This window comes from Podarcis muralis, chromosome 1, assembly GCF_964188315.1.
Source record: "Podarcis muralis chromosome 1, rPodMur119.hap1.1, whole genome shotgun sequence".
Classification (NCBI taxonomy): Eukaryota; Metazoa; Chordata; class Lepidosauria; order Squamata; family Lacertidae; genus Podarcis; species Podarcis muralis.
Genome location: NC_135655.1, coordinates 50,438,685 through 50,460,427, shown reverse-complemented (window position 1 = coordinate 50,460,427; position 21,743 = coordinate 50,438,685). Strand labels below are relative to the sequence as shown.

Below are 21,743 nucleotides of genomic sequence, written 5' to 3'. Positions count from 1 at the left end.
CACATACATCAACCCCTTTGGGAATCTGATCTGGCATGAGAGTGTGCCCTGGACATTCCAAGGGATATCCCATCACTATTATACATTGGTTTCACTCATTAATATTCTGAAAGAATGCTAGATATCTACCTGCTAATGTTTATCAGAGTTTGGAAAAGTGTTTCTACTGCTTTCAACTCCAGGTACATACAGAATAGTTCTAGCAATTGTGTGAAAGCCTGTTTAATCAAGAGCAGAATAAATGAATGCAGGTGCCAGTTGCCAACAAAAACACCAGAGACCTCCTCTGAGGAAGAAGCATGGGATGTCATGGAGCACCCCAGTACTTAATACCTGGAAGAACTTGAAAAAAATCCAAAGTGCCTCAGCTCATGAATGTCTTGCCTGGAACCCAAAATAATCCATCCAACCACATAATGAGCCCTGCCTTGATCTCTAAGTAAGGTCCATTTGATACCTTTATTGACATACTTTTGGCACCAAGTAAACACTTTCCTTTTCCTCCAGGCTTTTGATGGTGCAAATCAAGGCTTCCACACACCTGGGAACAGGTAATACAAATTAAGGATAAGTTAACAGAAGCACATGGAAGAGCCTTGGCTCGAGAGCATAAGACTCCAATTCATATCATGCATGTTTCCAATGCTCTTCATGTGCAACTTAGCCAATCAGCCCACATTTATTTAGTGAACAAAGGTAGGAAAGGGGAAATCAATGTTGCTGTAAACAAAGAGTATCACAAAGCATACAATGAATCAGAAACAGCAACAAAAGGTTTAGGGATACCAAACACACAAAGTATCATCTACAGCTGTGGTAACCAAGATGGTGCCCTCCATATGTTGTGGACTACGACTGCCATTAGTCCCAGCTAGCATGCCCAAAGGTGAGAAACAATGGGGAGTTGCAGTTCACAACATCTGGAGAGAACCATGTTGGCTACCCCTGCTCTGCAGGAAACATTCAGCAATCAGTAATCTTAATATCTTTTGCTGTAATTATTGACTAATCCAAGCCTCTTTCACTAATAGACATGGGTAGTGAATGTGATGCCCTCCATTTGTTTTTGAACTATACTTTCATCAATCTTGACCATTGGCCATGCTGGCTGAGGCCAATGGGAACTGGAGCCCAGAACATCTGGAGAGCACCACATTGGCTATCCCTATTTCAAAACTTAAATCCTATGTCGTTCTACTTCATTTGTTTCGTGTAATCCATGAACTTGTTCAACACAGAAAGAGCAAGACCAACATGAAATCTGAACAATCAACCAAAAACACTGGCATGGGTTGCATGGCTGCAATTCTAACCATATTTAATAGGAAGTATGAGTCATTGAGGGTAATGAGGCTTACCTCTCAGTAAATGTGTTTAGAATTGTGTTGCACACGTCTCAGACATCCGTATCTCAGAGCATATTGTAGTATCCATATTAGTATCAGGTCAAAAGTGGCAATTTACACATGGTTAAATCCAAGACACTGGTCACAATACAGCATTCATCAGCTATATAAATGGCTATGGGGGGGGGGGGGGACGGACACCAGAACAAGGATGACTTGGCAAGGCAGTATTGCACTGAGAAATTGCTAACCTCCACACTCCCTGACAGCATTTACTGTACCTAAAAATCCTTGCCATAAAAATCAAAAGCTGCCCCACAAGCTGCAAAATTCCTACTGAAAAGTTGTCCTTCTTTTATTCTTATAGCCACTTTTAGAACACAGGGAGAAGCAGACCAACTGTCCCCTAATAACAGAGAATAAATCATCACATTACAAGAGAGAGTGAAGATCCCTATCCATATTTACTATTATTTAGAATACAGTGGTACCTCGGATTAAGAACTTAATTCTTTCTGGAGGTCCGTTCTTAACCTGAAACTGTTCTTAACCTGAGGTACTTTAGCTAATGGGGCCTGCCACGCCGCCACCGCACGATTTCTGTTCTCATCCTGAAGCAAATTTCTTTACCCGAGGTACTATTTCTGGATTAGCGGCGTCTGTAACCTGAAGCGTCTGTAACCTGAAGTGTCTGTAACCTGAGGTACCACCATACTTCAATCCCCATTCTATAATCCCAAGATGCTCCCTGAGATGCTCTCAAAGTGGCTTACAAAAATAAAAACTACACAGTAACTGCATGGAACCAGAATTATTTAGGCAGCATTTTCTGCTTGCATCCTTGCTCTTCCATGGTGTCATACCAGGAACAGCCCTCACTAAAATCTTGAGGCAAAGGAGCATGGCCGAGCAGCTGGCTCTTGCTCATTCCATGAGGGAAGCAGTATTTTCTTGCTGGCAGTTGCCAGGCAGCAGGTCCTTTGAGGCATAGTAGTAGAGGTGAGCAGCTGGAACTCACTCAGCCCCATGATGAAGGCCAGTTGTCCCCTGCTAGCAGTTGGTACTTCCAAGGCAATTGTGCCCACCAAGGTCCTCTAAAGTTAAATAAGAGGATGAGAACCTCAATTTCACTCAACCAAATGGAAGAAACTGCAAATTTTAAACAATAAAATTCCAGCAACATTTCATTTTCCTGCCATGCATAACTTAATTCCCTTATCAGAACATGCTTCTTGCCATAACTCTTTAATGCAATGAAGTTAATTTGTTATTTTGAAGCTATAACCCACTGTTTTAAGGTCCACAGCAGCAGGCCAGTATTAGCATAAACTACCAATAGCCAAAATAGGTCCCAGTAGTTTCACACAGATTGCAACAGCATCTGCTTTCTTGTTTTCCTCAAAGACGTCTTACAACATTCTGTGAGCAACTGGATTAGCTAATGAAAGCAAATCAAATTTAGAGTCCTATAGCTCTTCAGTAATAAAAGTACAAGACAATAAGAACATGAACAGTAAATGGCTCTAGAGATAGTAAGCAGAAGGTAACCATTAATTTACAGTGATGAACAGAGGTGTGCACCTCAAAACTCTGAACTGGACCTTATTCTTATTAACCAACATTAGATCTGCTCTAGCCCAAATTTTCAAAAAAAAAGTAGTAGCAGGGACATTTGGGGGTGGGGGAATGTGGTAACACTTTTGCCTGTCTGGTAACTCTTGCCTATTTTGCTATATTTTAAATACATTGTAAGTCGCTTACTTTGGTTAGTAGGTGGGGTGTAAATACTCCAAATGAATGAATGAATTGTAACCTGCAAAAGCATCTGAACAATGAAATTGTGCATTAATGGCATTTTGTATGAAAATAATTAGCAGCGTTTCAAAGAAATGCAAGTCTAAAAGTATACAGTGGTACCTCTGGTTACGAACTTAATTCATTCCAGAGGTCCGTTCTTAACCTGAAACCATTCTTAACCTGAGATACCACTTTAACTAATGGGGCCTCCCGCTGCCACCGCACGATTTCTGTTCTCATCCTGAGGTAAAGTTGAGGTACTATTTCTGAGTTAGTGGAGTCTGTAACTCAAAGTGTTTGTAGCCCGAGGTACCACTGTACTGAGAAAAGTTACAGGACCAACTACTATTGCTTAGTGGATGACCCAATGTACAGCTGCTGCACTTGGATCCTCCCTCTCTGCCCCTGCTCAGCAACAAGTCCTAGAGTCCTGGGAAAGAGAATAATAAGCATGAAACCAGACAAAGGACCAATCACTTGCCAACCATGAGAATGAGATGCCATTCTATTGTTTGTTTGTTTGTTTGTTTGTTTGTCATCATTCCTCCAAAGGAGCCCAGGGTGATGTACAAACATATATCCATCATAACACAAACAGTAAAAATGTACCACTAAAACAATTATTAACTCATTAAAACACTGGTTCCAGTACTGTTGCCAAGGGTTAAACATTTAAACTACAAAAGCCTAGATGAATTAAAATGTCTTTAATTGACGTCTGAAAACCAAAGTGGGGGCGACAGGCATACCTATGGGGGTAATTCTAGAATTCGGGTCCCACTATGGAGAAGACCCTTCTACAGATCCTTGCTCCCCAAATCCTGATGGGGGGCTGCAATAGCCTCCCATTGCTAATCTTAAGGATTATTGGCAGGAAATGGAGGTTTGAGTTCTAAGTTATTGAAGACTTTGCAAGCCATTACTAATAACTTGAATTAGGCCCAGTGGAACACAAACCACCAGTGCAGTTTTTAGGATCGGTTATACATGATTCCATCTTGCTGCCCTAGATATAAACATGGGAGCTGCATTCTGCAGGATGAAAGGAAAGAATGAAGTAATAAAAACTGTTTTGGAAGAACTTGTAGTACTGCCTGTAGAACAGCACATGTTGCAAGGCGCAGAAGCAGCCCTAACGCAATTATACTCCATTATTTTATATAAGCCACCTTGAAAATCCTTCTGGATCCAAAGGTGGAAAAGAAAGTATTTTTTAAATAAACTGTTCACAGCACTGAGAATAGGCAGCAAAATGGCAGTTATCTGTATGTATGTGCACACAAGTGTTCAAATTCCCTAATATACTTTATTAGTAACATCTGAGGGAATTTTGGCTGCTCCTCTCAAACTGGCACCTAGCCTCTGTCATTTGTAACCTATTTGGATTACTGCCATGAACTCTACACAGGACTGCCTCCTGTTTGAAAGATGCAGATGGTGCAAGAGCCAACCGTTCACCTTATGATGGGTACACTTTATAAAGAACATATTATTCCTGTTTTATCAGTTGCACTACCTGCCTATTTGCTTCCAGGCCCAATTTAAAGTGCTGGTTCTCAGTTTTAAAGCAGTGTACAGCTTGGATCCTACATACCAGTGAAAGTCTCTTCCTCCATAAATACCTCCCCATCTCTAATTTCCCAACCTGCTGGGGAGACTCTGTTCATGTCCCTTCTTACACACATGTGAAATAGAAAGGCACGGATCCAGGTCTTCTCCACTGTACCATTCAGTCTATGGAATACCCTTCTAACAATAGTCTCTTTTGCCCCTACTTTGATGACTGTTCACAGGCAGTGAATATTTAAGAAGGTGCTTTTGATGGGCTAAAATAGCAGCAGCTGTAGATCTGTTCTTGAGCTAATTTACTTTCAGCAGCTGCTTTACATGTCTTTAATATCTTGTTACATTGGTTGGTTTTAACCACGTTTTATTATAGTTTCTGAACTGTGGACACTACTTCAGTTGAAGCATATGCTAGAGATGAGTGAACAATAAAACAATCAAAGCCTCTGGCACAGTGGGAGTTAGGTTAGTTCCAGTACCACTTCTTGCAAGTGCCTCAACTCTAGAGAAAAAGAGAGGGAAGTCATATTACCACATATGAGAATGTATTTTCCAAAGGCCTTTGCATTAAAAAGCTGGAGGGCTGCAAATAATTGTCCCATTTCAGTTCATACAATCCATGCATCTGTATCCATGTAATAGGTCATAATAGACAAGTTTTATTTCTATGGAACCACATGCAATGTCTCTGCTGTGGTTTGGCACTCTCAGTTTGAGAAACAATTTCCTACCAAACTGTGAAGTAGAATAAGTCTTCTCTTATCAGCTAAGTGCAGGCCTGGTCAATTTTGAGTTTTCTGAGAGAAAATCAATGTTGCAATAGCAAAAGCTAGTTTTAAAATGTGCCCAGATGTTCCTGCTGTGGATGCACATTTGGATGCACATTTACATCATCATCTCCTCAGATGCCATCTTCTCCTCAGAGACAAAAGTCAGGGGAAACTTTGTCCTACCATTTGCTATAGAAATTTGCTGAATCACGAGGATTTGGTAATGATACTAAACTCCACACACACACACACACACACACACACACACTTGCCAAATAATTTTCTCCCCTACTCCCCAAATAAGTTTTTCAAAATTTGAAGAACTGATTCTGCTTTCTTTCTTTCTTTCTTTCTTTATTTATTTTTAATAGGGACTACTCAAGTTAAATGAGTTATATATAGTACTTTTTTTAAAAGGGAGGAAAGTTCTTAAAGTCAGGCTCAAGCCAACAGAGAAAACACGAAAAACAATGCATCTCTTTTTAAGTCTGAACGCTGATGCTCACATGGTTAAGAAAAGGATAATCTTTTTTCTACAAAGAATGAATGCAGAAAAAGCCAGCTCCTATACTCAAGGGGGATACTTACCATGGAGTTTCTCAAGCCTAAAATTTATGTTAACTGAATGTGAATTGATGAGACTGTCCAGTTGTTTACAATGTAACTCAATACATAAAAGATCAAAGAATAGTTCTAAGATTTTTCTTACCAAAACAAAGGAAAAGTAGATCCACAGATGATAGAACTTGGCAGGTTTGGAACTAGTGCATTCCTGAATGACAATCTGAAGAAGACATGAAGGAGGGAAAGTAAGTTTGGGTTATACTTCACAGTGGCAAAAATGACGAAGACAAAATGAAAAAGAGATAATAAAACGATCATTCTAGTAAGCACACTTTTAATAGCACTTTGCTGAGTTGGGTTAAGGCAACAGAACACAGACTGGCACTTGTCAACTCAGAAAGAACATTCTGAGAGACAAGGCCTTGTGAAAACTATATATTATACAACGTAATATACACATTACATTGTTAGACTGCGGTAATACTACACAATGGCCCAGTTTACACATCACCCTAAACCATATTTTAAACTAATGATGTTGTAATGTGAATGAGCAATGTGCTGGTGCACACTGTTGAGAAGAGTCCACAGCATTCATCCCCGCTCCTGTTGCATTGAAAATGAAACAAGACAGAGAGCTTAGCTTGTTGTGTTGTCCAAACCCGGATTCAGTTTGCTTCTCTCCAAACCAAAGTGGTAACCAAAGTTGTTCTTGGCTTTATTTACCATTCATGGTTTGTTTGAAGAGAAGTAACCATAAGCTCAGGTTCAAATATGACAAAACAGAAGCCAGCTGATCTCATCTGCAACATGGCAGAAATGGGGAAAGAGCACTGGGGGAAATTTTGTGCAGCACAAACCAACACATGCAGCTGTTGTCTGTTTTAAAATATGGTTTAATGACACTCAAACTGCATTAGTGTGGTCTGTTCTAAAGCAAGTATGTCCAAAGTCTGTTGGGGGGGGGGCCTCATCTAGCCCCCTGGCTGGTTTAATTCGGCCCCTGTGGCAGTTTATTTCTTGGGGTCAAATCCTAAAAAACAACTTCAACAACCTTGGGGTAAAATCATAAAAAAAAAGCTCAACCACTTTGGTCAGCCCTCATGCATGTTCACTTCATCAAATCCAGCCTTCTTTGAAAAAAGTTTGGGCACCCCAATCTGAAGGACTGCAGCAGTAGAAAACCCTAAACAAGGCACTCCACAATACTGTCACCTCTGCAAAAGGGGCCTCTCATAAATACTCAGTCAAGAGCACAATAGTGCTATTTGACAATTTCACATTAAATAAAACTTTCCATGACCTTTTTTGTAATGATGTTTTTGCTCACCCTTTTGAATCTATCTGTACACCTGCCTATGTTTCAAAGTTAAGATTATAATACTGTAGATATGTCTTTGTTTAATTTCTTTTTTTAACAACCCAGTCTTTTTGGCCATTCAGCCTTACTGGAGCTTCATCAAGCAACATTCCAATCCTCTGTAAGGTTACTCCTACAGAAGTAAGGTAAATCCTACAGAATTAATACAGAATTACAGAAGTAAGGTAAATCCTACAGAATTCAGCGGCACTTCCTTCAAGATTTCATCCTTAAAGGAAGCTCAACATAAGTTTTCTCACCCAGCTTCCCTTAGAAGGCCAGCTATATAGCCACCCTTCAAAAATTTCAATCCTCTAACTTTTACAACTGTGCATATACAGACAAATATTTTTTAAAACTGTATTAAAATACAATTATAGTTCAGTTTCATTTGCTTTATAAGGGGACTAGCAACATCAATCTGTTTTAATCTATTTTAATGTGGTATGCCACCTTGGGACCATCTGATAAAAAGGTAGATAATAATAATAACAATAACAACAACAACAACAACAACAACAATAATAATAATAATAAATTATTTATCAGTTTTAGACCTAAAATATTTGCTCTGCTGGTTCTTCCTGTGCCTATTACTTGGTTTTATCATACAAAACCATTTGTGTGTTTTAGGGTATATCACCAAATAATTTTAGTGGTGACAACATCAAGTTTATTAAAAAAAAAAAAAACTTGGATGAAGTAGTTATCCATTCATTCAGATCTGGAAGTACAACACAAATGGGAGTAACAGTAAACATGTTGGATGAAAAGCAAAACAACTCCATATAGTTTCAAAATGAAGAGCTGAGGAGTTAACAATCAAGTAAAATTCAACAAGCTCAAATGTAAAATGTTTATACGAGACCCATCCAATACACAATTATAAAAGCAGATGTGCCAATACTCAATAACACTTCTGAGAAAAATGTAAACAAATGAAATGAGCAATGAAGGCAATGATGCAGCTCCAAAGTGCAATGCCATCCTGAGATCTGTATCTGCATTAGATTTGTATTAAGTACTGTAGTTCTTTCTGTACTACCCAACGCTGAGCAGAGAAGTTTCATTCAGTGTGTTATGTTTACCCAGATACCTCAGTTAAAGAAAGATGATGATAGGCAGAAGAGGATTCAGAGAAAAACTACAAAAGTGATAAGCAGTCTAGAAAGCAAGTCATATTAAGACAAACTAAAGGGATCTGCCTTTTAAGAACTGAGATAGGAATAACATGCTGCCAGTATTCAAATATTAACAAGCTTCCAGAAAATAGTAAATGAAAAATTATTTTCTGGATCTAAGAAGCAGTTAATACAAACTGCAAGAAAACATAGTTAGGTGACATGTTAGGAAATTTGTTTAAGTATTTAAAAATCTGAATCAAATGTGAAAGGCACTTGTGGAATTTACTTTGAGATTTACAGAAAAACTCAGGACGACAGGTGAGCATGAACTACTGAGATTTCAAATACTATAGGTTTATGCACAGGCAAAACCAATAAGATTTATGAAAACGTATGCTCTGTTGTCACTTTCCTCAGAAAGACGGTTTTTGGATCAGCTCATGGCTTATAGAAGTTGCAACAACCAGTTTTGCACAGTATAACCAAAGTGGCATTTTAATTTTAGCCATGTTTCAGACAGAAAGCATCTATCTAAAATTAAGTGTACTTCCCTGCAAACTTGCAATGTGTTTTGTTGGGGGGAGGGCAAAGTAACCATTTTCAAATAAAACTTGGAATTGGGGGGTGGGGGGGAGCTAAGTAGGGCTTCAGTATTTTATTTAGCACACTCTTTTCTCCAAGCTACCTGTCTTCTATCTCCATAACCCACTTATTCTTAGTTGCCATACTCTCTCCTCGCAATACACACTGAAAGTCCAAATCCTTACAGCATACTAAACACACACAGCTTAAAAAACTAATAAGCAATTTCATGGTACAGAACACACACACCAACATATACCAGTCCACAATTCTGTAAAATCCTGATGACCGGAAAAAACAATTGTATCCCAATTATGGTGTTAAATATATGGCTGGATGGAGTTATAAAAACATTGGGGAAAACAGGCTTGAGTTCTCCGAACCAAATACCTTCTTCTACATACAAAGCCTCACAACCCTCTTCACATTTAATTATTATTAATAATAATTAATTAAGACCCGTGTACAGAGAGACCCCAGCAGCTAACAGCCAACTCTCCCTGCAATCTCGTGCTCGTTTCCTCAGAGCCAAGCCGTCGTGGTCCCCGTGCCCACCAGGCCTTACTCTCAAGGAAGCGCGGGCAGGCTCGGAGCCACATTCGCACAGGAAAACAGACATCCCGCTGCGAAATTTCCTCCTCGCATCCCTGAAAAGGGGGGAAAACCGTGCGGCCGAGTGTTTACGTGGGCGGAGGGGAACCGAATGTATTTTAAATTAAGGAAGCGCTGCCTCCCCGTATTCAGACCGACGGCTCCGGAAACAACACAGGGCGGGCCTTCAGAGCCTCGCTCTGCGGGTCCCGGGAAGGAAGGCCAAGGCCGCCAGGAGTCTGGCTAGCCGGTTCTCCGAGCGGGGAGGACGCGGGGGCCACAGCCAGGCAGCCTCCTCGCGAGAAAGACGCGGCCGCGGGAGGCTCCGCGGTGGGTGGGGTGGAGCGGAGGAACTCGACGCCGCCAGGAGACCCTTCCTGAAACGCGTCCCGCCCTTCGCCTCAGGCTCCCCAACTCCCCGGCCGGCCCCACCCGCCGGGTTTCTCTCCCCACCGGCTTGAGGGAGCCCGGCAACCCCCCTAGAGAGGAACCAGGCCCGGAGCCTCTAGGCCCAGAGCCTACCTGAGGCGGCGGAGGGGGGGGGGCCCTGGCCAAGGCCTGGCGCCCTCGAATCCCGGAGAGGACCGGAGCGGTGGCGTGAGGCACGCTCCGGGCTGGTCGGGGCCTGGTCCAGGGAGGGACAACCCAAATCCGACGGCGGCCTCTCCCCCTGCAGTTTCTGCCGCCGCTGCTGCTGCTCCGAGTTACTACCAAGGCCAGGGCGCCTAGCCGAGCACCTAAGCAGCCGAGTGCGGAGATGCCGAGTGCCGAGCCAATCGAACGGCAGGCGCAAAAAGCGGAGCAGAGCTGACGAATAGAGCGCAGAGAGCGGGATCGGCGCTGTCCTCGCGACCGGGAGGGCGGGGAAAGAAGGCAGGGAAGGCGCCTCCTTCCGGGGCTCTGAGATCGTCTGCTTCGAAACGAGTCCTTAGCCGAGGGATACGTGGAGGGGAGATGTTCACCTTCACATCGCCCTCGTCCCTTTGGTAATCATCTGCCAGGGACCTCACCTCCATAAAGTACAACACATGTTCTTTAAAAATGGCTACACACACCCCCGCCAAAAACAAAGTCATAAATAACCACCACTGCCTCCAATACATTTTTATTGTAAGACTTAAAAAAAAAAAATCAGTATAACTTTATTTGGCAAATCATGACTGCGCACTGGATATTTTTTTTTCCAAAAAACAAACCACATTTCTCAAATTTTCCCATACACTATCAATTCCACTTTCTATACTGAACGCACACTCTTTCATGCAGTAAAAAAGGTTCACATCCACACCACACATTGAAAGCTTTCCCCGTAGTTTGTGCTAGGATTTGGGGAAAACCATGCACCTTATATGTATGGCGGTTGGCTTAGGATAAGCCCCAATGAACTCACCAGAACTCGTTATGAAGTAAATATACACAGGGTTGCTGTTAAAACTGGTGGCATTGATGACTCACCTACATTAGTAAAAAAAACACAGTGTTTTTAATGTTATAAACATGCAACACCAGATGGTGCTGTAGAACAAACTTTTTCTATGAGATTTTACATAGGTAGTTTTTTCTTTTGTTATAACGATTTAATTTGTGACTTATTGTGTTTTTTCCTGTGTGTAGATCCACGCTGAAACAGAGATTTAAGAGGCCTCCTACTGCTACCACATTGTGATTTACTTCTGAGTAAGCCTACATAAGGTGCTGCATGACTTTCTAGATGTGTCTGAGGATATTAGTTCTGCTAATAAACTAAGAAAAGGCACAAGAAGCAAATGCTTGTATTCAACAACTCACAAAGCAAAATGTACTACTCCCTGTGCAACAGCTGCAATCATAACCCCTTTTACCTGGGGGTAAACCCCATTGAATTCAATAGGACTTTCTCTGAGTAGACAAAGTTAGGATTGCATTAAGACTAGGCTCTCTTTAGGCTTGCTTTTCCCATCTATTCCTCTTAGTTCTCAGAGTCACTGACAGCTCTGCCATGATCTCACCAGGAGCTATGCAACATAATTACAACACAAATATAATTAAGGACAGGTACTTAATGAAGGTCCTGCATCACCTGCTTGTGCAACAATATATTGTACATGTAGATGTCTGAGTTTCATAAGGCCCTCTCGTTTCTAATCAGTTTTGCAGCACCAGATTTAGGGTGGTGTGGGTGATTCCCCCTGCACAGGGCACCAAGCCGAGGGGGAGAAAAAATGAGAAGATCCATAACTGAGAAGATCCATTTTGAATGGCACCAAATTTTGTCCTCACCCAAGGTACCACGTTACAACAGATTACCAAAGTCTGTCCCTGAGTTTTGCCTCAATCTGGTTTCTGAGTTTAGCATATATTAGCATTGTTGCCTAAATGCTAGCCTGACAAACATTCATTCAGAGTTACAGCAGCACATCCTAGCATTGCTGCATGTTCTCAAATACCATAGCAAACAATTAAAATTACAGAAGTACTTTACATATCTTGTAAAATAAATTTTGGAACATGGAGTCTATTTTTCTATAAATGAGTTCAAAAAGCTCTTCCTCACCATGGTTCCTAGCTTTCTAAATATTTGGCACACAGTTAGATCCAGCTGCAACATTACCAAGACTGGGAACCAATTATCATAGGTACATCTTCCTGGCAGTAAGTCCCAGTGAACTCTACTTCCGAGTAGACATGCATTGACTTACACTGTTTGAAATGGAATCTAGAGCAGGGCAAATACTGTAAGCAGGTAATAATTTATTCCCATCATAGGCACTGGCTTTAAGGGGCCAAGGCTCTTTGCACCACCTCAGGGTTTTTTTTTTGAGGGGGCAGGTTCCCCATTGTTAAGATTGGGTACAGAGCTGGGCATGGAGTGACATCAGGACTTCTTTTCCAGGCCAGGGCCTCACCTGGGGTAGAAGTAGTTAAGAATGGGAAAAGGGTTCTGGAACCAAATCCTTAACCCATCACTGGAAACCATAAACACCAACAACTGGGAAACACTGGCCTGCAAGCACTCCAGCTGGAGAACAGCCTTTACAAAAGGTGTCATGGGCTTTGAAGACACTTGAACTCAGGACGAAAGGGAGAAACATGCTAAGAGGAAGCCACACTTGGCAAACCCTCACAGTGATCAACTCCTGCCTGGAAACCTATGTCCCCGCTGTGGAAGGACATGTAGATCCAGAAATGGCCTCCACAGTCCCTTATGGACTCACTGTTAAAACCGTGTTTATGAGTTAATGACACCTTGTGTGAATTGATTTGGGAGGCCTATGACTTGGTCCAATATAAAAATGATACCCTGTGTGAAGAGGCTTTGACTGTGATAGAGAAAAAACTAAAAGGGAGAACAAAAAGCATAAAAGGTTATTATATGTGGTTGCAATGTAAAATCATTTAAAAAGCCTGGGATAAGACATATAAAGATTTGAAAACAAATTGGGAAATGATTGTTGTTAAAAAAAACTGAAGTTATGACATGGAGATGTACAGAACTTGTTGGACTTATTGAACAAAAGACATTGTTCCTGTATGCAAGATTGGACGCCAGGCCAAGACCAGTCAGCCCCTACAGAAGGAATAAGCCTCCGTTAAAGAAGAAGAAGAAGACTGGTAAACTAAACTACAGTATTGAACTATACAGGATAAACTAGTTAATGTAGAACCCAAGACAGAAAGAAGACTTTGAATAATAAAAAAGAGGTAAAGGTTTAATGCTCATCTTTTAAGCTTTGTGTACAGACTTTCACGTTAGTATAATTTTTAAAACTCACTTGTATTAAAATGAACAAAGTTTAAAAGTTGAATTATTAAGATTATAAGGTTATAAGGACGTGCACGAACAAGTATTAAACAATGAAACCAAGAGGGGGAGGGGAGGGAAGTCAAGCAAAAATAATGGTTTAAATTTTTTTATTATGATGGTGTTTTTCTCCATTATATATTGTTGTTTTTATGTTTATTTTTTATGTTATTTTTGGAAAATTAATAAATTGTTATAAAAAACAAAAACCGTGTTTATGGAAGACAATCTTACTCGGTTATGAGTGATGGCCAAAGAAGAAGACTCCGTAATCTGACACCAACATAGACTCCATGGGGTGCAAGTCTCTGTGAAGAATGTAGGGGTCTCTACAATAAACCTTTATTACACCCACAGGGAGAGGTTAATCTCTAGGTTAATGTTTACTAGGACTTTACATAGATTTGTGTTCGTACGTTGGGCAGAAGTAAGGATATTTGATCATAGGGAATATTTTTGTAGATTTGTTGAGGCTATTTTTGCTCTGACCTCTCATTCTTGATGACTCAGGAATTACATGTCCATTTCAATGTTGGCTATTTTCCCATTTTGTAACTGGGACAACAAAATGGACCACAAACCATTCCTTTCCTCCTGCCTCAATCTATGTAATAACAACATCCCTTTACACAAATCCCGTTACACAAATCCAGTTGCTTTTGGATTAAAAAAGGTAGACAAGAGTGATAAGTTACCAAGCAAAAAAACAGGAATGCTTCTATTTTTTAAAAAAAGATATTTATTGAAGTTTCAACATTTTACAAAAATAAGAGAAAAAAGAAAAATACAAAGTAAAAACAGATCAGTTTTTCCAAATCTTATCTTTCATTTGCTTGTTTCCCTGACCTCCTCACACCTCCCTTTTTTGTATTCCAGTTCAATTAGTTAATTCAGCAAATCCTTTCCCTCTTTGATTTTATCTTAATCTTTTATCTTAATATATTATAGCCTTATATTATCACCTGTTAACAAACCATTTTACATATTCCTTTATAACATTGCTACTAAAAACCGCTTAACTTCAATCCAACATTATTCTAACATTCATTGATTTTGCAGTATTTCTGTAAATAGTCTTTAAATTTCTTCCAATCTTCTTCCACCGACTCTTCTCCCTGGTCTCGGATTCTGCCAGTCATTTCCGCCAGTTCCATATAGTCCATCACCTTCATCTGCCATTCTTCCAGAGTGGGTAAATCTTGTGTCTTCCAATATTTTGCAATAAGTATTCTTGCTGCTGTATTAGCATACATAAAGAAAATTCTGTCCTTCTTTGGCACCAATTGGCCGACCATGCCCAGGAGAAAGGCCTCTGGTTTCTTCAGGAAGGTATATTTAAATACCTTTTTCATTTCGTTATAGATCATCTCCCAGAAAGCCTTAATCTTTGGGCATGTCCACCAAAGGTGAAAGAATGTACCTTCAGTCTCTTTACATTTCCAACATTTATTATCGGGCAAATGATAGATTTTTGCAAGCTTGACTGGTGTCATGTACCACCTGTATATCATTTTCATAATATTCTCTCTTAAGGCATTACATGCCGTAAATTTCATACCAGTGGTCCATAACTGTTCCCAGTCAGCCATCATAATATTATGTCCAACATCTTGTGCCCATTTAATCATAGCAGATTTCACCGTTTCATCCTGGGTATTCCATTTCAACAGCAAGTTATACATCTTTGACAAAATCTTGGTTTTGGGATCTAACAGTTCCAATTTTGATTTTTCCACCTGGAAACCAATTTTCTTGTCCAAATTATATGCCTCCATTATCTGATAATAATGAAGCCAATCTCACACTTTATTTTTTAGTTTTTCAAAACTCTGCAATTTCAATTTGTCTCCCTCTTGTTCCAAAATTTGCCGGAATGCTTCTATTTTTAACCATGTTTAAGCCGCCTTTACACTTTAGTTGGGATGCGGGTGGCGCTGTGGGTAAAAGCCTCAGTGCCTAGGGCTTGCCGATCGTCAGGTCGGCGGTTCGAATCCCCGCGGCGGGGTGTGCTCCCGTTGCTCGGTCCCAGCGCCTGCCAACCTAGCAGTTCGAAAGCACCCCCGGGTGCAAGTAGATAAATAGGGACCGCTTACTAGCGGGAAGGTAAACGGCGTTTCCGTGTGTTGCGCTGGCTCGCCAGATGCAGCTTTGTCACGCTGGCCACGTGACCCGGAAGTGTCTCCGGACAGCGCTGGCCCCCGGCCTCTTGAGTGAGATGGGCGCACAACCCTAGAGTCTGTCAAGACTGGCCCTTTACCTTTACCTTTACAGTTTAGTTAGTTGGCATTCGTCTGTCTCAAGAGACAATGGAAAAGTGCACCATCAAGGGTAAAGTTAAACTGTTGGGTGAATTACAGCACCTGCTGTGTCTGTACAGACCAATATGGGTGAACTTCAGTTAATAACTGAAACAAAAGTGTTCCGAATCTGTTACACCATACACAAAATACATTTTATTATTTTTAAATACTTAAAAATAGAATATTAAACTGACTATGCATTCCTCCCATATCATATTGTCCTTGATAAATGGTCCTCCAATAAGGCTGGACACTAAAAAGTAGCAGGTACTGAAATACTGAGTACTGACGGAATCAGATGCAATGTGCACAATGAAACCAAAATATAAAATGCAAAATATTATACAAACACAAAATTTCAATTTCAATAGTTGCATCCCCATTTATTTCTCTTGCTGAATGTAAGAGGAAAATCAGGATCTATCATAACTGTTTGCATGTCTTTTAATATGTCCAACTTAGTATGTCTTGTAATGTTAGCTAAAATGAGTGAGTAATAATTCCTGACGAACTCGATCAGCTTCAGAGTCAAGTGATTCCATATGTTCATATTCTTCCTCTGGCTGTTCCATCTGTCCCATCGTTTGGGAAGACCACACATCCAGTCCATGCTCTAGAGAAATGTTATGAAGCACGCAGCAAGCCAGAATGATGTGGCTGGCCTTCTCGGGAGAATACTGCAACGTGCCCTTTGACCCATCCAGACAACGGAAGTGGGACCGAATTGTCCTGAATGTACGTTCAATGACATTGTGAGTGGCTGAATGTGCCATGTTATACCGGCACTCTGCAGGCGTTTCAGGAATATGCAGAGGGGTCATTAGCCAAGTGCGAAGAAAGAATGAACTATCACCTGTCAAAAGAAAAAGAAAGATCACAAACCAAACAGGGACAGGAGAGTGCAAATAATTCCATCATCTGATAATAAAACCAGGCATCTATATGAAGCCAGATATGTGTATGAAGCCAGGAGGGCAACCAAGATGATCAAGGGTCTGGAAACTAAGCCTTATGAGGAGCGCTTGAAGGAGCTGGCTATGTTTAGCTTGGAAAAGAGGAGACTGAGAGGAGATAGGAGACTGAGAGGAGATGGCCATCTTCAAATATCTTAAGGCCTGTCACATGGAGGAGGGAGCATGCCTGTTTTCTCCTGCTCTGGAGGGTAGGACTCAAACCAATGGCTTCAAGTTGCAAGAAAGGAGATTCAGACTAAACATTCAGTAAAACTTTCAGACAATAAGAGCTGTTGACCACGAGAGGTGGTGGACTCTCCTTCCTTGGAGGTTTTTAATCAAAGGTTGGATGGCCATCTGTCATTGATGCTTTCGCAGAGGTTCCTGCATTGCAAGGGGTTGGACTAGATGACCCTTGGGGTCCCTTCCAACTCTAAGATTCTATGTTTTATGCTACCCTATTATTCTGTTTCATGCTACCTTTGTTTGATTTATCTTTATAGAGGGAGAACTGTAAAATCTGCAGTTTTGACACATGTGGCATGTCACAGAACCAAACAGAAATTCCACCAAAATAGACTTTCAAAGATGCCAGTCATGAGAAAGAACTTACCAAGTAGCCAGCCATCTTTGTGCATGCCAGCTTCAAACTGGTTCCTGAGGGCTGACTGCTGCAGCACAGCACAGTCCTGCAAGCTGCCTGGCCAGTGTGTTTCCGCACTCAGTAGCATTCCCCTGGCGTCACAAACCATCAGGCAGTTTAAAGAATGAAGGCCCTTTCTATTCACATATGACAAGTCCTCAGCACTGGGTGCCTTTATTGCGACATGGTTGCAATCAACTAGTCCTAGTACCCCTGGCATACCTGCCAGCCCATAAAAGTCATCTTTCAGATGCTGCACCGACACTTCATCATCTGGGAAATGAATGAACTGAGATGCCCTCTCCACCAGGGCCTCAGTAACATTGGCAACACAGCGGCTCATAGAGGCCTGGCTGATGCCAATGGCATCTCCCATGCGAGTCTGGAAAGAACCCGAAGTGTAAAAACCTAATGCAGCAAGAATTTGCGTCTCAGGGCTAATGGCCCTTGATCGTTGTGTAGGACGAGAAAGGCTGGCACCCAGAAGATCCACCAGATAGTAAATGAAGTGACGTGGGAAGCCATACATAGACACCAGATATTCATCAGTCACATCCTCCAGTTTGAAACGATCAAGTGTTCGATGGCCACGACCATATAGCAAGAGATCACAATCAAGAATGGCTATGGGAACAGCCATGATGGGTTGATCTTTCTTCTCTCTACTCACCTACATTGGAGCCAAAAAAAGGAAAATTGAGGACATGGATCCTAGTAGCCTACTTGACTCTACTGTCAATTTCATACTAATTACACACAAATAAACCTATTGGCTTAAGTAAATAGGGTTTTGAAATTAGTTTACAAATGTACACTTTAATTTAACTTGGCATTTACACTAATTGCTATGAGACCAGATCATACAACTGAGAACACAAGGAATAGAAATATAGAAAACTTTCCCACAGTCCTATTAACATGGCTGAGTCCTACCAGATAACATTCTACCAGAAAAGTTGACAATATTATCTCCATGGGATTCTGTTATTAATTTCAATGAAAGAGCCAATGAACCATGGTCATAGTTCTGGGAAATTTCCAGTGGAAATTTTTTTGGAGCTGTATATAATTTCACACAGGGTCGTGGGACATTCTTGAGAAAGCAAGAGTGCACAATTAGTACTGACCTTGGGTCATACGCAAAATTGGAACTGTTGAGTACATATTTCACAAGAAATTAGTGCTATGTTTACGTTCTCTCTCTGAACCGGTTAAACAAGACTAGGAAAATTTCTTTCTTTATGTGTTACTGCATTAAAATTAATTGGCTGTATGAGGCATGAGGGTGTGAATTGGCAAAACTTAAGCTGGTGATATTTTTAGAAACGTGCAGCACTGAAAAACAAAGAGTTGCTTTGTTCTAATGCTTGTTAGTAAGCTGTGCTGTCCCTCAAGGATATTTTTTCTGTTTGTCCAAGTGCACACACAATCTAGAATTCTGGAACAACTGGAGTTGATAAATGTACTGAAACTATGTGCCTAAGAAGAGCAAGTTATATAAACAGAGATGCTTCACCCAACCACTCTTTTCCATTGTTAAGCAAGTCAGTCATATTCTGGTGGCAAGGAGCTGCCCTGAGAACCAAGGAGTTCCAATCTTGCAAAATCAAAGTTTCAACAAAGTAATACTGTATTTCTTGTATCCTGTTTTTTAATGTCTACCAGTGACTCCCAGTAGTTATAAAAAAAGGAGGCAGGTAGGTGTCTAATTAAATAGCAATGTAAGGGGCACTTTGGTATCAGATATAGCCTATAAGTTTAGGGTGGTATCTCTACAAGAGAATTTTTCTGTTCTCAGTTGGAGTCCATTGCCGGAAAGAGCCAAAATGTTAATAAATAGTTTGCATTATCTCCTCATTCCTGTATGTAATAACCATTTCTCCCTCTTCATATACCCATGCATTGCATTACATAAACATAACATTCTGTCCCTCTGAATGTGTGGACAATGCTTGATTGTCATCCCCTCTCTCATAATAGTTGTGTTATTGTGCACTCACAAGATTAACAATTTAATAATAATAACAACCAAAAACCAATGGATTGAATCTGGTCTGATTCATCTATGAACATCTGATACCAAAGGTGTGAATTCCCCAAAACAACTGAGGGATTACCTAGTATTAGCCATCATTGAAAATAAGCCCACAAAAGTAATTAGCTCACCACCACAGCTTACTAAGAAGCCAGAAGTCTGTGTTGCCATGGTGGCCATGGAGGAGGGAAAGTCCTCTCTTCTGTGGCCAGCATGAAAATGCAAGCTACTAGACTCTTAGAAGGCAGCTTTTTTAACCAGCTTGCTAAGTGAAAGGGCATGCAGGAAGGAAGGGTTTATCTGCTCCACCTTCACTAGCCTATTTGGTGGTTATGAAGGAATAGGCTTTCTTTCCTGCCTGGCTAGCAGAGAAACCAAGTGGACTGGCAGAAAAGAGACCGAGTAACCCACTCCTCCTCCACCGACCTGTTCATTCACCTACATTAATTTCCTGGTCACCCATGAGTACCAGGCAAGTTGTCAAAAACAAGGCAGGGGTTACCTACGTCAATAAACCAACTCAGAAGACGTGCCAGCATACAAACAGACTCTGCTACCAAGACTCAGATACACAGCGGCAAATAAAACATTTTAAATGTGCTGTAGAGTGCAATATACAAATGTGGCACTAGATGGCGACAGTGAGCTATACAAAATTCAATGTATTTTTCAAAACTTTTTTTTAAAAAAGCATTTTCATAGTGTTTTCTAAATGTGTGTAGATTCCAGCCAAGAGACTAAAAGATAAATGCTTTCCTTTTTCCAGCAATGAATACAAAAGTAGTTGCAACTGACATATGTGTAATATATTATTTTGTCTCAGTAACAGCTGAGGCAATATGTCTACTTAAAAAATTATTCCTGGTATTTAGCAGCTAGTTGTTAAGCCCACAATTAACTGTTGTAACTGATATGTCATTAATATCCCTATCATCATTTTGAGATAAATAGATTTAGGAGGAAATGTAGCATCATTATCAATGTCTGAGAATGCAATGTTTTGTCTTGTAACATACATGAGACACATCTATATGTCTACAAAAACATGCAATAACCTTTGTGCAGCAAAATACACGTCTGACACTCAAGACTATGTTTGAAGAAGGAAGGCCATCTCCCGGTATCTGGTTAGTCACTGTGTGAGAGCACAATACAGAATCAAATGGGCCTGTGGTCTAATCCAGCTGGGTTCTCATGTGTCACTTTCAAGGTTTCATTCATGCTTCTCGGTTGAGCCACCAGGAATGACTTTCCTAAAGGACCCAAAGCATGAATGATGGAAGGTGAAGGGGTGCAAGAGAGGGAGAAGAATGGCAACGAGGCATTAAGCTGTTTGTGGTGGGAAGTGAAGGGCACCTGCTGAAGCAGGAACTGCAAAAGAGATCTGAAATGCAGGCAAGTCTCTGCGATTCTAGAAGGACAAGCAAAGGGGCATGAATTTGCCTTATTGGAAGATCCTGTGAAAGCGGAACATGCAGCAGGGTAACCCAACAGTAGTTGTGGGAAATCTCACCCGCTCCAACTCTCCCCATCAGCACCGACCAGCATGGCCAACGGTGGCAACAGTGGTGCAACACCATCTGGTGGACCAGTGCTGGATTTACGTATAAGCTAAACAAGTTATAGCTTAGAGCTCCGCTCTCTTGGGGGTCCCCAAAAAATTTAAAGGGGGAAAAATGGATGTACATTTCCAAAATATAAGATAAAGAACAAATAAAATAAAACCTACATACAGCAACAGTATTTTGTGTTGTGTAGGCTCCTATTTGTTATGTGCAAACGGCTTTAGTTACCTATTAGGTCCATAAATTACCATATAGCATATACAGTATTCAACACAAAAAACAGCGGCAATTTGTTGTTGACAAAGGACAGCTGGACATATAAAGTGCCCCATTACCTTCAGTAGCTTAGGGCCTCATCAAACCTTATTCCCGCCCTGTGGTGGACTACAAGTTCCTCCCTAGAGAAGCGGGGAGAAGACTGGGGGGGGGGGGGCGCAAGGGGGTCTTCCAGGGAGGACGGAAGCGGGAGAGGGGGCTGCGCTTGGCGAAAGACTGAAAGCGCAGGATATAAGCATGTTTCGCGGCGCAGCTACGCGTCCACACCTCCTTCTCCGCCGGGCCCCCGATTTACCCCGGTAGCGCAAGGGGAGCCTGTCCCGAAGTCCCTTCCCGAGGCGGAGCTCCAAGTCCCTCTCACGACGCCCGGCCTGTTCATTCCCAGTCGCAGATTCTTCACGAGACCGGCCCTTCAACCCTTTAAGACTCCGAGGTGGGCATTCCCGCCTCCCGCCGATACTTAACGGCTGCGGGCTAGCCCACTGGGGCG

General features: G+C 41.3%; 2 protein-coding genes across 8 annotated transcripts in view; both read right to left on the bottom strand.

Moving 5' to 3' along the window:
* AMBRA1 (autophagy and beclin 1 regulator 1) overlaps positions 1-10,411 on the bottom strand; it is a 140,566-nt gene extending 130,155 nt beyond the window's left edge. The window contains exons 1-4 of one of the 5 annotated variants that reach the window (XM_028726917.2): positions 10,223-10,411; positions 6,189-6,263; positions 1,684-1,752; positions 458-541 (exon numbers count right to left, since the gene is read on the bottom strand). The gene's annotated coding sequence lies outside the window, so the exon portion shown is untranslated. The remainder of the gene's footprint in view (positions 1-457; positions 542-1,683; positions 1,753-6,188; positions 6,264-10,222) is intronic. The other 4 variants (XM_028726910.2, XM_028726928.2, XM_028726904.2 and 1 more) reach the window with 4 other exon arrangements.
* Positions 10,412-15,911: 5,500 nt separating this feature from the next.
* Positions 15,912-21,673, bottom strand: HARBI1 (harbinger transposase derived 1). Of its 3 annotated transcripts, none has more exons than XM_028726883.2 (3): positions 21,313-21,673; positions 17,348-18,047; positions 15,912-16,634 (listed from the first exon to the last, which is right to left on the bottom strand). In XM_028726883.2, the coding sequence occupies exons 2-3, from the start codon at positions 18,015-18,017 to the stop codon at positions 16,258-16,260; spliced, it is 1,047 nt and encodes a 348-aa protein (XP_028582716.1). In that variant the 5' UTR covers positions 18,018-18,047; positions 21,313-21,673; the 3' UTR covers positions 15,912-16,257. The 3 variants fall into 3 exon arrangements, with proteins under 3 accessions (XP_028582716.1, XP_028582724.1, XP_028582706.1); XM_028726891.2 differs by having other exon boundaries at positions 21,521-21,673; XM_028726873.2 differs by having other exon boundaries at positions 21,549-21,673.
* Between the last annotated feature and the right edge of the window lie 70 nt (positions 21,674-21,743).

What these genes read in the sequence shown, in the direction of transcription:
- HARBI1 (XM_028726873.2), bottom strand. Translation starts at nt 21,632, where the DNA reads ATGAACAGGCCGGGCGTCGTGAGAGGGACTTGGAGCTCCGCCTCGGGA. An exon ending in GCTCCCCTTGCGCTACCGGG is followed by an intron (nt 18,048 to 21,548) that starts GTAAATCGGGGG and finishes GCTCCAATGTAG; the next exon opens with GTGAGTAGAGAGAAGAAAGA. An exon ending in CAAAGATGGCTGGCTACTTG is followed by an intron (nt 16,635 to 17,347) that starts GTAAGTTCTTTC and finishes TTCTTTTGACAG; the next exon opens with GTGATAGTTCATTCTTTCTT.